This window comes from Mytilus californianus, unplaced genomic scaffold (genome assembly GCF_021869535.1).
Source record: "Mytilus californianus isolate M0D057914Y unplaced genomic scaffold, xbMytCali1.0.p SCAF_2, whole genome shotgun sequence".
NCBI lineage: Eukaryota > Metazoa > Mollusca > Bivalvia > Mytilida > Mytilidae > Mytilus > Mytilus californianus.
The window spans coordinates 32,117,796-32,130,234 of NW_026262668.1; the positions used below are offsets into that span (position 1 = coordinate 32,117,796).

The 12,439-nt window shown below is 32.0% G+C and overlaps 1 protein-coding gene across 10 annotated transcripts in view; it reads left to right on the forward strand.

Moving 5' to 3' along the window:
* Nucleotides 1–12,439, forward strand: part of LOC127729701 (arf-GAP with GTPase, ANK repeat and PH domain-containing protein 1-like) — a 121,619-nt gene that overhangs the window by 76,570 nt on the left and 32,610 nt on the right. For 9 of the 10 annotated variants that reach the window (XM_052237547.1, XM_052237549.1, XM_052237548.1 and 6 more), the window contains 4 exons: nucleotides 2,925–3,002; nucleotides 5,011–5,112; nucleotides 5,868–6,012; nucleotides 12,298–12,399. In XM_052237547.1, the coding sequence (XP_052093507.1) occupies nucleotides 2,925–3,002; nucleotides 5,011–5,112; nucleotides 5,868–6,012; nucleotides 12,298–12,399 (427 nt within the window). The remainder of the gene's footprint in view (nucleotides 1–2,924; nucleotides 3,003–5,010; nucleotides 5,113–5,867; nucleotides 6,013–12,297; nucleotides 12,400–12,439) is intronic. The other variant, XM_052237551.1, reaches the window with a different exon arrangement.

The window sequence follows — 12,439 nt, forward strand, 5'->3', positions numbered from 1 at the left end:
GAAAACTGTTCATACTAAATGGAACACTTGGAAAAGAAAGAGTCCAATTACATCAATGAATGTTTGTACAATCTCAAAATATCAAAATACATTCAGTTAATTTGTTTCAGCTTCTTCTATGACTAAAGTAAAGTTTGAAATGTCAATAACATTAATTTTATTCAAAATTTTATTCGAAAAAATTAAAATATGCTGGTTTATACAATATTTTAACCACTGCAGTTTGGTATTTTTTGTGACTATAAAAGGTAATTTGAAAATTAGTCTCTATTCATTTTCCTCTGAACCTAAAAGTTCATCCCATTTTTTCTGACCTGCTGAAACTGTATTCCTTCTAATTAATAGTGAATATATGTCTTTATATTTCCCTTTAAACTTGAAAAAAAATCTTGAAAATTAAGGAATAAATGAAATGCCTTGTTTATGATTATCAATTACATAGCTCATTCCTGATTGTGTTACAGCAGAAATTATGTTGTTATATGTCATAACATTTCTGTCAATATTGAATTTTGCTTGACTGTTTCAAACTAAGAATTTTTCCACCATCTGATACAATGTTATTAATGAGAAATATTCCTTTATTGAACAAGTTGTTATCAAATACAGACTTATTCTTGATTTTCATACATTTGTTTATCCACAGTGGGCTCGACAAAAAATGTTTCCAGGTTGATTTACCTCTTAATCAACAATATTGTTCCATGCATGAAAAACATCAAGCCAAAATTTATTTTCATATTATCTTTAATATATTACAGATAACCACTACCAAATTTAAAGAATATATTATTATAAAATTTTTTGATATATTGAAATTGTGTTTTAGCTCACTCAGCCCTTTGGGCCATATGACTATTGCTATTACATTTTTACTGGGCATCCTTTGTTGTAATCTTTTCCAATAATCTCCTCTGAAACTACTGGACCAATTTCAACCTAACTTTAACTGACTGATCCTTAGATTATCTGATAAGAAGTTTGGGTATTTTGTTCCTGCCAATCAACCAACATGATCACCATGGCTAAAATAGAACATATGAGATAAATGCATTAATTGTTTAATATCTTTTAAACCATAATAGATATAGAAGATCTGATGGGGCACAAATGCTGACAATGTCAAAATCTACCCTACCTACCCCACTTCATATTTCCACCAAAATTATCAGTTGACTCCTTGTAAAAGTTATTGCTCTTAAATCAAGACAAGATTTCAATAAAATTAATTTTTTTCTTCATCCTTAAAAGACTCTTTACAGGAGTGATTGCCCTTAAATTATACTCTAGTCCACAATGTTAGAGAGTGTCCTTTGTTGAAGATGCACATAGACCTAGGTGTGTGATACAGGCTCTTTTGAGCCTCTAGTTTACTAATTTCAAATGTTTGTGTTTCACGAAAACAATAATAGAAAGATATTAATTGTAAACAGCAATACAAGATCTACAAAAATGCCAATATGATTGATACCATTGGATAACTATGGTACTTATAGGTGTAATTGCCCTTAAATGATGATTTTTATGCCCCACCACTAGGCAAAGGGGCATTAAGTGTTACCCTTGTCCATCCGGTCTGTCCCCAAAATTGGTTTCCGTTCTCTAACTTTAGTTTGCTCCAACCAAATGTTATGAAACTTATACAAAATGCTTCATACCACAAAACACAGATCAAGTTTGAAATTGGGTGGCGTCACTTTTGCTGTTCTTGAGTTATGCCCCTTTATAAATGGAAAAATTGCTAAATCTGTCGTTTATGTTCTCTAACTTTAGTTTGCCTCAACCAAATTTTATGAAACTTATACACAATACTTATTACCACAAAAGACAGATCAAGTTCGAAATTGGATGGCGTTACTTTTACCGTCCATGAGTTATGCCCTTTTATAAACATAAAAATTGCTGAATTTTTCATTTCTGTTCTCTAACTTAAGTTTGTCTGAACCAAATGTTATTAAACTTATACACAATGGTGATTACCTCAAAACTCGGATCAAATTCGAATTCAGATGGCGTCACTTTTATGGTTGTAGAGTTATGTCCCTATATAACTTTATATTCAAGCAAAGGCATTCATTATCTTTGTCCCATTCTCCATTTATTTTTACTAATTTTCAAGTACTTGTCTATTATCTTTATAAATAATAATCGATAGGTAGAACTTGATAAAAGCCATAAGCAAACGTAATCAGTAATACAAGATCTTAAATACTGCCAAATTGATGACTCTTTTGAGAAATTTTCAGCACACTTGAAGTTAGCTTTTGTCATCTGTCGTCGTAAACATTTTAAAAAATCTTCTCATCTGAAACTATTGGGGGCAAAATAACTAAAGGAGTAGGTCCGGTAAGGGCCGATTTTGGCCTCAAAATTCAGGTTCATCTGATGAAAGATTTTGGACACTTTTTAAACACTTAAGTGTCTACTTCAGTTGGTTCAATTAGTTTATGTGAAAGATTTGAACTGATTTAGTCATTAAAGATGCTCAAATTCAAGCTTCAATATGAAAAATCTATTAAATATTCCATAATATGTCACTTTTCAGATGGTTTTTGTCAAAATAAAAGTGGCCGCATCCGTGTTCATTCTCAACCTTTATATATGTAATGTTTTTTCATCAAATACAACTTACATTTAAATATTAACACAAATGCGGCCACTTCCATTTCAGATGCTAGTACCCGATACATGTGCATTGTATTGTCAAAAACAGCCCATATATATGTAACAAAAGTATTCTTCTTTCCAATAAATAGCTAAAAATTTACATTTTAACAATTTTGTAAAACTGCTATATTTTGGGGCTAAAAAGGGGTCTTACTGGGCCTACTCCTTTTACCTAAGTACTACTTAGGGTAATTGGGTTTGAAAAAAGATTGCATTAATTTTCAAGTTTTGTTAAAATATTTCCATTGATATTACAGCCGAAAGGAAAGGAAGAAGAAAAGAAAGTTCCAGAAGGAGAGAAAGTGGGGAGTGGTAGAGCTATTCCATTGAAGCAAGTATGTTGCATTTCTAATTTAAAAGATTTAAAATATGATTATATGTATTTTAACAAAATACTACAGCTTTTGAATTCATTTTTTAAGTAAATGTTTTATTAAGTAAAAAAAATCATTGAAAAGGAGGTTCTAAAGCTATTTTCAAATTGTGTAGTTTCTACTTGTGAGACTATGTTGCAAATTGATACTAAAAAAGTACGACATTGAAGCTAAAGTAATGAAGTAGATATGATAATAAAACTACAGAAAAAAAACAGAAAAACTAGATATATATCATACAGACCTACAGTTGCCTGATATTGAACTTAATGTATGGAGGGGGGGAGAGGGGAGTCCATATTTTTCAGCAATAAGATTATCTACAGTAAATTCTGAAATTAATGCAAAATCCAATTAATGTGATTGCAAAAATTTTATGAAGGGAAATCATTACGGAAATTATGTATTTGAGTTTTCATTATTTCGAACATGATGTTATTGCAATTTTCGCATTAATAAAAACATTGCAATAATTTATGAATTTACAGTATTGGAAACTTTAAAAATAGAAAATATATTGTATTATGGTTAGAAATACAGTCATATGTGTATAGCTTAAGAAACAAAACCATTGTTATAGTTATGAAAGGATTGCTTGTAAGAAAAGAAGATGTCTCTGATGTTTTTATACGGCCGCAAAAAAATTTTTGTGGTCGTATATTGGTATGACGTTGGCGGCGTCGTCGTCGTCCGAAGACACATTAGTTTTCGCACTCTAACTTTAGTTTAAGTGAATGGATCTCAATGAAATTTTACCACAAGGTTCAATACCACAAAAGGAAGGTGGGGATTGATTTTGGGGGTTATGGTACCAACAGTTAAGGAATTAGGGGCCAAAAAGGGTCCAAAAATAAGCATTTTTGTAACTTCCAGACATAACTTGTGTGTAAGTGTATGGATCTCTCTGACATTGTACCACAAGGTTCCATATCACAAAGGGAATGCTGGGATTGATTTTGGGGGTAATTGCCTTCCAAATTTTAGGAATTAGGGGCCAAAAAGGGGCAAAAAACAAGCATTTTTCTAGTTTCATGACAATAACTTGTGTGTAAGTGTATGGATCTCTCTGACATTGTATCACAAGGTTCCATATCACAAAGGGAATGCTGGGATTGATTTTGGGGGTAATTGCCTCCAAATTTTAGGAATTAGGGGCCAAAAAGGGGCAAAAAACAAGCATTTTTCTAGTTTCATAACAATAACTTGTGTGAAAATGTATGGATCTTTATGAAATTGTACTACAAGGTTCCATATCACAAAGGGAAAGCTGGAATTGAGTTTGGGGGTAATTGCCCAAAAAGTTTAGGAATAAGGGGCCAAAAATGGGCCAAAAATAAGCATTTTTCTAGTTTCCAGACAATAACTTGTGTTCAAGTGTATGGATCTCTCTGAAATTGTAGTACAAGGTTCCATGTCACAAAGGGAAAGCTGGAATTGAGTTTGGGGGTAATTGCTCTAAACGTTTAGGAATTTGGGGCCAAAAAGGGGCCAAAAAACAAGCATTTTTCTAGTTTCCAGACAATAACTTGTGTTCAAGTGTATGGATCTCTCTGAAATTGTACTGCAAGGTACCATACCACAAAGGGAAAGCTGGGATTGAGTTTGGGGGTGATGAATCATAAGGGGGTTCAAAAAATTTGGGGGGGATTTTTTTTTCATTTTTTTTCTGTAAAATTTTCCATTTTAAATTGGTTATTTCTGATTTATATATAAAAGCAAATAATAATGATATGGTTTGAATAGGTAAATTAAAAAAATTTAAGTTCTTAGACCACTTTCATTCTGTGTGAGAAACCTATGCTGTGTCAAATATTTAATTACAATCCAAATTCAGTGCTGTATCAAGCTTGAATGTTGTGTCCATACTTGCCCCAACTGTTCAGGGTTCGACCTCTGCGGTCGTATCAAGCTGTGCCCCAGCGGAGCATTTTATTTTAATATCTTGTAAAAATATTTGAAATTTTTGAAGGGCTACTTATATAAGAAGAGTCATGGCTTAAACAAGGAATGGAAAAAGAAATATGTTACACTGAGTGATGATGGGAAATTGTCTTATCATCCAAGTCTGCATGTAAGTTATAGATATTCTTTATAGAAAAATTATATCTGCTTCTCAATCATTGATATTAATGCCAAAAAAGTAGGTTCATGAAGGGTCAATATTGGCTTTATAACTCGGTAGGAGTATTAAAAATCAGATGTAAAAATATCTCACAAATACAAAATCAATAAGTTCTAGAAAATCATAATTTTGACTACTTTTGTATAGGTAATTCAGAAAACATTTTTTTTTTGTGCATGCAGTAATGTTTCGATGTCCAACAATTATTTTGGTAAGATTAAGTTTTTTTATGTAATAATAATGATTATTGAATTTTATAATGTTTGTCAAAATGTTTAGCAACTTTGGTTAATCTGGTCATAAAAACTTTTGATTGAAGATGTGGGACTTTTTTTATCAGCCTTCCCTGTGCCTGTATCAATCTGCACAACTTTTCATAAAATTGCATACCACAGCTTTACAACTTAAATATACTTGACCCTGTCTTACTAACTTAAACTATTGTTTCTATCATGATAAACACCAAAGTACAATCTGATAAACCAATGGTCAGATTTTCATCACATTTTATTGTAAAATTTAAGCTGTCTGACAAAGAATAGTCCTTCTGAACTTGTTTGCTGCACTCACTACAAAATTTCATATTGTGACTCACGGCTGATATTTTACACTGTCAATATGCAGAAAACCTGACAATTGATATGCAACACCTAACAACTGACCTGTTAGATTAATTAAGATCATTGTACAAAATATATTCACAGGATTATATGGATGATATTCATAAGAAAGAGATAACATTGATGCATACCACAGTAAAAATTCCTGGATTACGACCAAGGACAACAAAAACCATCCCAAATTATCCAGCTCAGCATCCAAACCAAGAGGCTAATGGAAGTATAAAAGGTGAAACCAATCATATTGTGAAAGTTGTATGTTTTGTCATGCTTTAGTGGTCACTTTTGTTTGCATAAAGGGTTTGACAAACCACTTTTTAGCTCACCTGGCCCAGAGGGCCATGTGAGGTTTCCTCATCACTTGGCGTCCGGCATCGTCCGTTAACTTTTACAAAAATCTTCTCCTCTAAAACTAATGGACCAAATTTAACCAAACTTGGCCACAATCATCATTGGGGTATTTAGTTTTAAAAATGTGTCCAATGACCCTGCTTGCCAAACAAGATGGCAGACATGGCTAAAAATAGAACAATGGGGTAAAATGCAAATTTTGTCTATTATTTTGAAAATCGTTATGAATAGGGAAAATCTGACTACTCAAAAATGTTCAGAACATTGAGCTCTACCAATTGTCCAAATGCGTCTAAACTGTCAAACGACTTCTAATAGGAGTTATTGTCCTTAAATGACAAATTTTAAGAAAATTTAAATTGCAAAAATGATCAGCAAGACAAGTTCTACAAATAAGTCCAATATGGTCGTAATCGTCAGTCGACTCCTTATTAGAGTAAATGCCCTTTGATGACAATTTTTACCATTTTTTTTGCGTTTTTGCCTTATATCTTAAAAATTATAATAAATAGATAGAAACTTAAATAAGCAAAAATGATCAGCAAGACAAGACCTACAATTAAGAAAAATGGAGGAAATCGTCCCTCGTCTCTTTTCCAAGCCCTTATTGGAATTATTGCCCTTTAATGATGATTTTTACCATTTTTTTGCGTTTTGCTCATATGATATTACTTATAATAGATAAATAGACTCTTTAAATCACAAATATGATCACCAATACAAGATCTACTAACAAGTCAAATTTTGCCAATAAAAATGTAGACTGTCATTCTTTATAGGAGTGATTGCCCTTAAATGAGGATTTTTTTACCCTCTTTTGTGTTTTGAGCAAAAACTAAGGAAGATAGAGAGAAACTAAACAGACGAAATGATCAGCAATACAAGATCAACAAAGCAGAGATTTTTGTCATGAATTCTATTCTCGTCTACAATGTTGGAGAGTGTCCTTTGTTTAATATGCATAAAGACCAAGGTGAGCGACACAGGCTCTTTATAGCCTCTAGTTCTGTATTGGAAGAAAAGGCCTGTAGGACATTTGTAGTTACAGCAGGTGATAAATAATAGTTATGACTTCTGTCTCTTTATTGTATTTGTTTTCCTCCTGCCTGTCGGCACCTCCTTTGGAACTAATGCATGAGTGAGCCATTTTTGCATCTTGCGTTTTTATGTTGTGCTTTTTCCTAAAAAGTGGGACAATCTTATGAATTGTAGGGTGGAAATAAAAAGTGTTTCCAACAAGCCATGGGGCATACCACTGCCTATAGGAGTTATCACTGTAAAAAATATTTTCTGATAAAGATCATTTTCAGCTCTCCAAGCCCTTTGGGCTGTGTGAGCTATTGTCACCACTTCGCTTCCATAATCGATCCATTGTCTGTAGTCACAATTTATTTTTTACAAGTCTTCTCATCTGAAACTACAGAGTGTTATGTTATCAAACTTTACCTGAATGTTCCTAATGGAATCAAGCTTAAAAATTGAATCTAGGTATTTGATCCCTCATTAAATATGGCTTCTGTTGCTATAAATAGATCCAAGAGTCCGGAAACAGTCATATTTGTCAGTCATGACCTAAACTGAAAGCTATTTGTCCTAAATGGCATATTGAGATTTAGGTCAAATTTTATTTTTTTACAGAAATAATTTCAGTCATTTCATTGATCAGGTTTCTTAATTTCCATTTTTCACTCGATTTTTTTTTGAAAGGTGTTTTTGGTAATAAAACTGCCACTCCAGTATAGTATGATAATCCTGAGGGCCCTCCTAATAATCATATTAATGCCCCCAGGAGATATTGGCTAATGATCACTAATCACTTTTTGCCTGTGTTCTTCACACCTGACAGTAATGATCAAGCTCAGACCTTATATTTTAAAGAAATTCTATTCCATTACAACTAACTTCATTATTTAAGAACTTTTCAGTAAAGACAATCACCAATTCTGATTTAAAAGTAAAAAAAATTTTTGATTATATGTGTGTAAGAAAAAGTCATTTTTCACGAGTCAAACTTATGATTTATTTACTATTTAATACACATGCCTGAAATTGTCTTCATCAGATAAGACACCTAATCGTTAAATGCAAAATGATTTTATGCTAAATTAAACAAATGAAACTATTGTCAGTTATATTCAAACACTTTTACAGGTAAAAGAATTCAAAATACGATAATTTCCTGTAATTTGATGAACAGAACGAATCCCGTAAATTAATCCGGAATCACTCATAATTTATTATTAACTTGAAACTTCCGGTTTTTATTTCATTTTCAAATTCAAAAGAAGCAAAGGCGATTCCTATGAAATTTACCATTTTTAGTCATTCAAATCATTTCAGTTTTAAACTGTTGCATTCCATAAATCATTCTTGAACGTTTTTAGAAAATCGGTAAGAAACTTCATGAAGTAAATGAGATAGAACCAGTCAAATTTTAAACAAGTTCAATGATGCCATGAACCTAGTATGAATAATTTTGAGTGTGAAAAAAAGACCTGAACTTGCAAGTTATCTCAAAATGACTGAAACTGTATGAAAAAATTTCCAGATCCTTGAATAGAACATAGGGTAGAATTGCAGTTTTTGACTTACATCTCAAAAAGCAGTGAGAGCAAAAATGGTGGTGGTAAAAAATTATCAGCCGGTCAAGCAATGTCTTTCTACCATTAAATTAACAGTAAAATCACAAATTAGCAAGTTTTCCTTTTATTGTTATCTTAAAAACTGTTTTAGATAGAGCAAAACTTTAAGAAGTAAAAAAGACCAGCAAACTATGATCTACAAACATGTCAATTGACCTCTTATAAGAATTATTTCCCTTGAACAACAATTAGATTTGTTTCTCAGATACTAGTAGCAGTAGGATAACTATATTGGGTATATAGAATGATTGCAAGGTGTACATTTCCATCTTGATTAGTTTATTGCTGATAGCCATCTAACCTTTTCTTGTATTTTTGTCGAGCCTTCGACTTTAGTCGAAAAAGCGAGACATAGCGATCCTACATTTCGTCGGCGTCGGCGGCGTCCACAAATATTCACTCTGTGGTTAAAGTTTTTGAAATTTTAATAACTTTCTTAAACTATCCTGGATTTCTACCAAACTTGGACAGAAGCTTGTTTATGATCATAAGATTATATCCAGAAGTAAATTTTATAAAAATAAAATTCCATTTTTTCCGTATTTTACTTATAAATGGACTTAGTTTTTCTGCTGGGAAATATTACATTCACTCTGTGGTTAAAGTTTTTAAAATTTTAATAACTTTCTTAAACTATCCTGGATTTGTACCAAACTTGGACAGAAGCTTGTTCATGATCATAAGATAGTATCTAGAAGTAAATTTTGTAAAAAAATAAATCCATTTTTTCCTTATTTTACTTTTAAATGGACTTAGATTTTCTGCCAGGAAACAACACATTCGCTCTGTGGTTAAAGTTTTTAAAATTTTAATAACTTTCTTATACTATTTTGGATTTGTACCAAACTTGGACAGAACCTTGTTTATGATCAATAGCTAGTATCTAGAAGGAAATTTTGTAAAAAAAATAAATCCATTTTTTCCGTATTTTACTTTTAAATGGACTTAGATTTTCTGCCAGGAAACAACATATTCACTCTGTGGTTAAAGTTTTTAAAATTTTAATAACTTTCTTATACTATTTTGGATTTGTACCAAACTTAGACAGAAGCTTGTTTATGATCAAATGCTAGTATCTAGAAGGAAATTTTGTTTTCTTCCAGTTAACATGACATTCAGTCTGCAGTTAAAGTTTTTAAACATTTATTAGATTCATAAACTATCCTGGATTTTTACCAAACTTGGACAGAAGCTTCTCACAATCAAAAGATAGTATCAAGAGGAATATTTTTATTGATTAACTTCCTCATTTTTGTTGAGCCTGCGATTAACAGAAAAAGTAGCCGAGACACTGGGTTCCGTGGAACCCTTAGGAATTTTTTTGTTATTATGCCCCCGTTGCTAGAGGAAGGGGGCATTAAGAGTTGCCCTTGACTTTCCATCCGTCCGATTTTTTCGCACTCTAACTTGAGTTTTCCTCATTAAAATTTTATGAAACTCATACACAATGCTAAGATCCAAACTTTGCAGACAGAATTCAAATTTGGGCAGTGGAGGCACTTAACAATCTAGAGGTATGCACCTTTATAACTTGGAAAAATGCAATTTTTATGCCCCCGCCGTAGCGGAGGGGGCATTAAGTTTTACCCTTGTCCGTCTGTACGTACGTACGTACGTACGTCCTCCGTACGTCCCGAAATTGGTTTCCGTTCTCTAACTTGAGTTTGCCTCAACCAAATGTTATGAAACTTATACACAATGCTTATTACCACAAAACACAGATCAAGTTTGAATTTTGGTGGCGTCACTTTAAACGATCTAGAGTTATGCCCCTTTATAAAAGGAAATATTGCAAAATATTTAGTTTCTGTTCTCTAACTTAATTTTGCCTCAACCAAATGTTATGAAACTTATACACAATGCTTATTACCACAAAACACAGATCAAGTTTGAATTTTGGTGGTGTCACTTTAACCGATCTAGAGTTATGCCCCTTTATAAAAGGAAAAATTGCAAAATTTTTATTTTCTTCTAAATATCAAGTTTATATAATATATTTTTAAAATTGGAGTTATCTTCCTTTGACCATGATTATAGTTGAATCAACTACAATCAATGCTTTATACAATGCAATGCTTAATTTAGACTTCCACTGATAAAACACAGATCAAGTTGAATTTGGGTAGTGTCACTTTAACCATTATTGAGTTATGCCCCTTTATAAATAGAAAGATTTCAAAATTTTTTAGTTTCCATTCTGTAACTGAAGTTTTCCCCAGCCAAACATTATGAAACCTATACACAATATTCATTACCACAAAACTCAGTAAGGATCAAGTACAATTTTTTTGTTTCAGTTCTCTAACTTGATTTTTTGCCTCAACCAAATGTTATGAAACTTATACACAATGCTTATTACTACATAATACAGATTAAGTTCGAAATTAGGTGGCAACACTTTTACCATTCTAGAGTTATGTCCCTTTATAAACATAAAAACTGCTTATTTTTTTTAGTTTGTCTCAACCAAATGTTGTAAAACTTATACACAATGCTTATTACCACAAAACTCAGATCAAGTTCAAATTTGGGTAGCGTCACTTTTACCGTTCTTCAGTTATGTCCCTTTATAACTATATGATATGCAAGCGGGGGCATCATCTGTGTCCACATGTGGACACTATCCACATTTATTTTGTTTTTGTTTTTGTTTCCACTCTCTAAAGGTTCACTGGACACAACAGAACTTATCAGAATACTTATTGCATAAAAAATAAAAACAAAATAGTGAAAATATGAAAATAACACAACACAAAAATACCTAAGATTAGAAGAATAGAACTCTTTAAAAACGAGCAGTGACATCAAATGCTCTCCCAAGTATTTTCACATATTATAAGCAAGCTTGATAAGAGGCATTCATGTCTTCAGACACATTCTTCTTTTATTTTAATTTTTTGTTGACAAAATGAGATAATGGCAATTGCCAACAGAACCCTGATCCCAAACATACATTAAAATTGGTACGACAGTTTCCTGGATGAGAGTTTGAATGCTTGTTTTACAGTGGGTGCTACACAACTGAACTCTTTCATGCCATGTTTATCAATCTTTGTATAATAGTTTCCCCATGAGGAGAAGATAACATATATATCATATCGAAGTCCTACTCGGAGAATAATGTTGCTTTATAGATATGTGAAAAAACTGAGGGGACGAAAATATATTTTGTAGGGGTATACTTTGCAATGTCTTTTATTTTGTGGTTTATGATTGTTGGTTGAATTTGTTTTTTTTTGTGGTTTTTGAAGCAGATAAATCTGCGGAAAAGTAATAGATTCAAACTTTCAAATAACAATTGTGGAATTTTAAAGTTTGCAAATTTTTCATGTTTTGTATTTTTCTGTAGTAAATAAGTTAAAATATTGTGACCAAAAAATATCCCTTTTGATTTTGTAGATAGCATATTGAACATTGTGCATTCTGACACTAACATTACTGTGTTTTGTTTTTTGATTCCATATTTTAGTTTTAGATGCATGTTGTGTATTTGTGTGACACCTGGACATATTTATTTACAGGAAAATCAAACAAAGATAAAGAGAATGTACAGCTAACAGGCTTTGATGTAGTTAAACAACGTCATTCTTCAAACTCTGATAACAATTTTACTCAGCCACAAGGTGTGTCTTGCATGTTGCAGGTTTAAATACGACTGCAAAA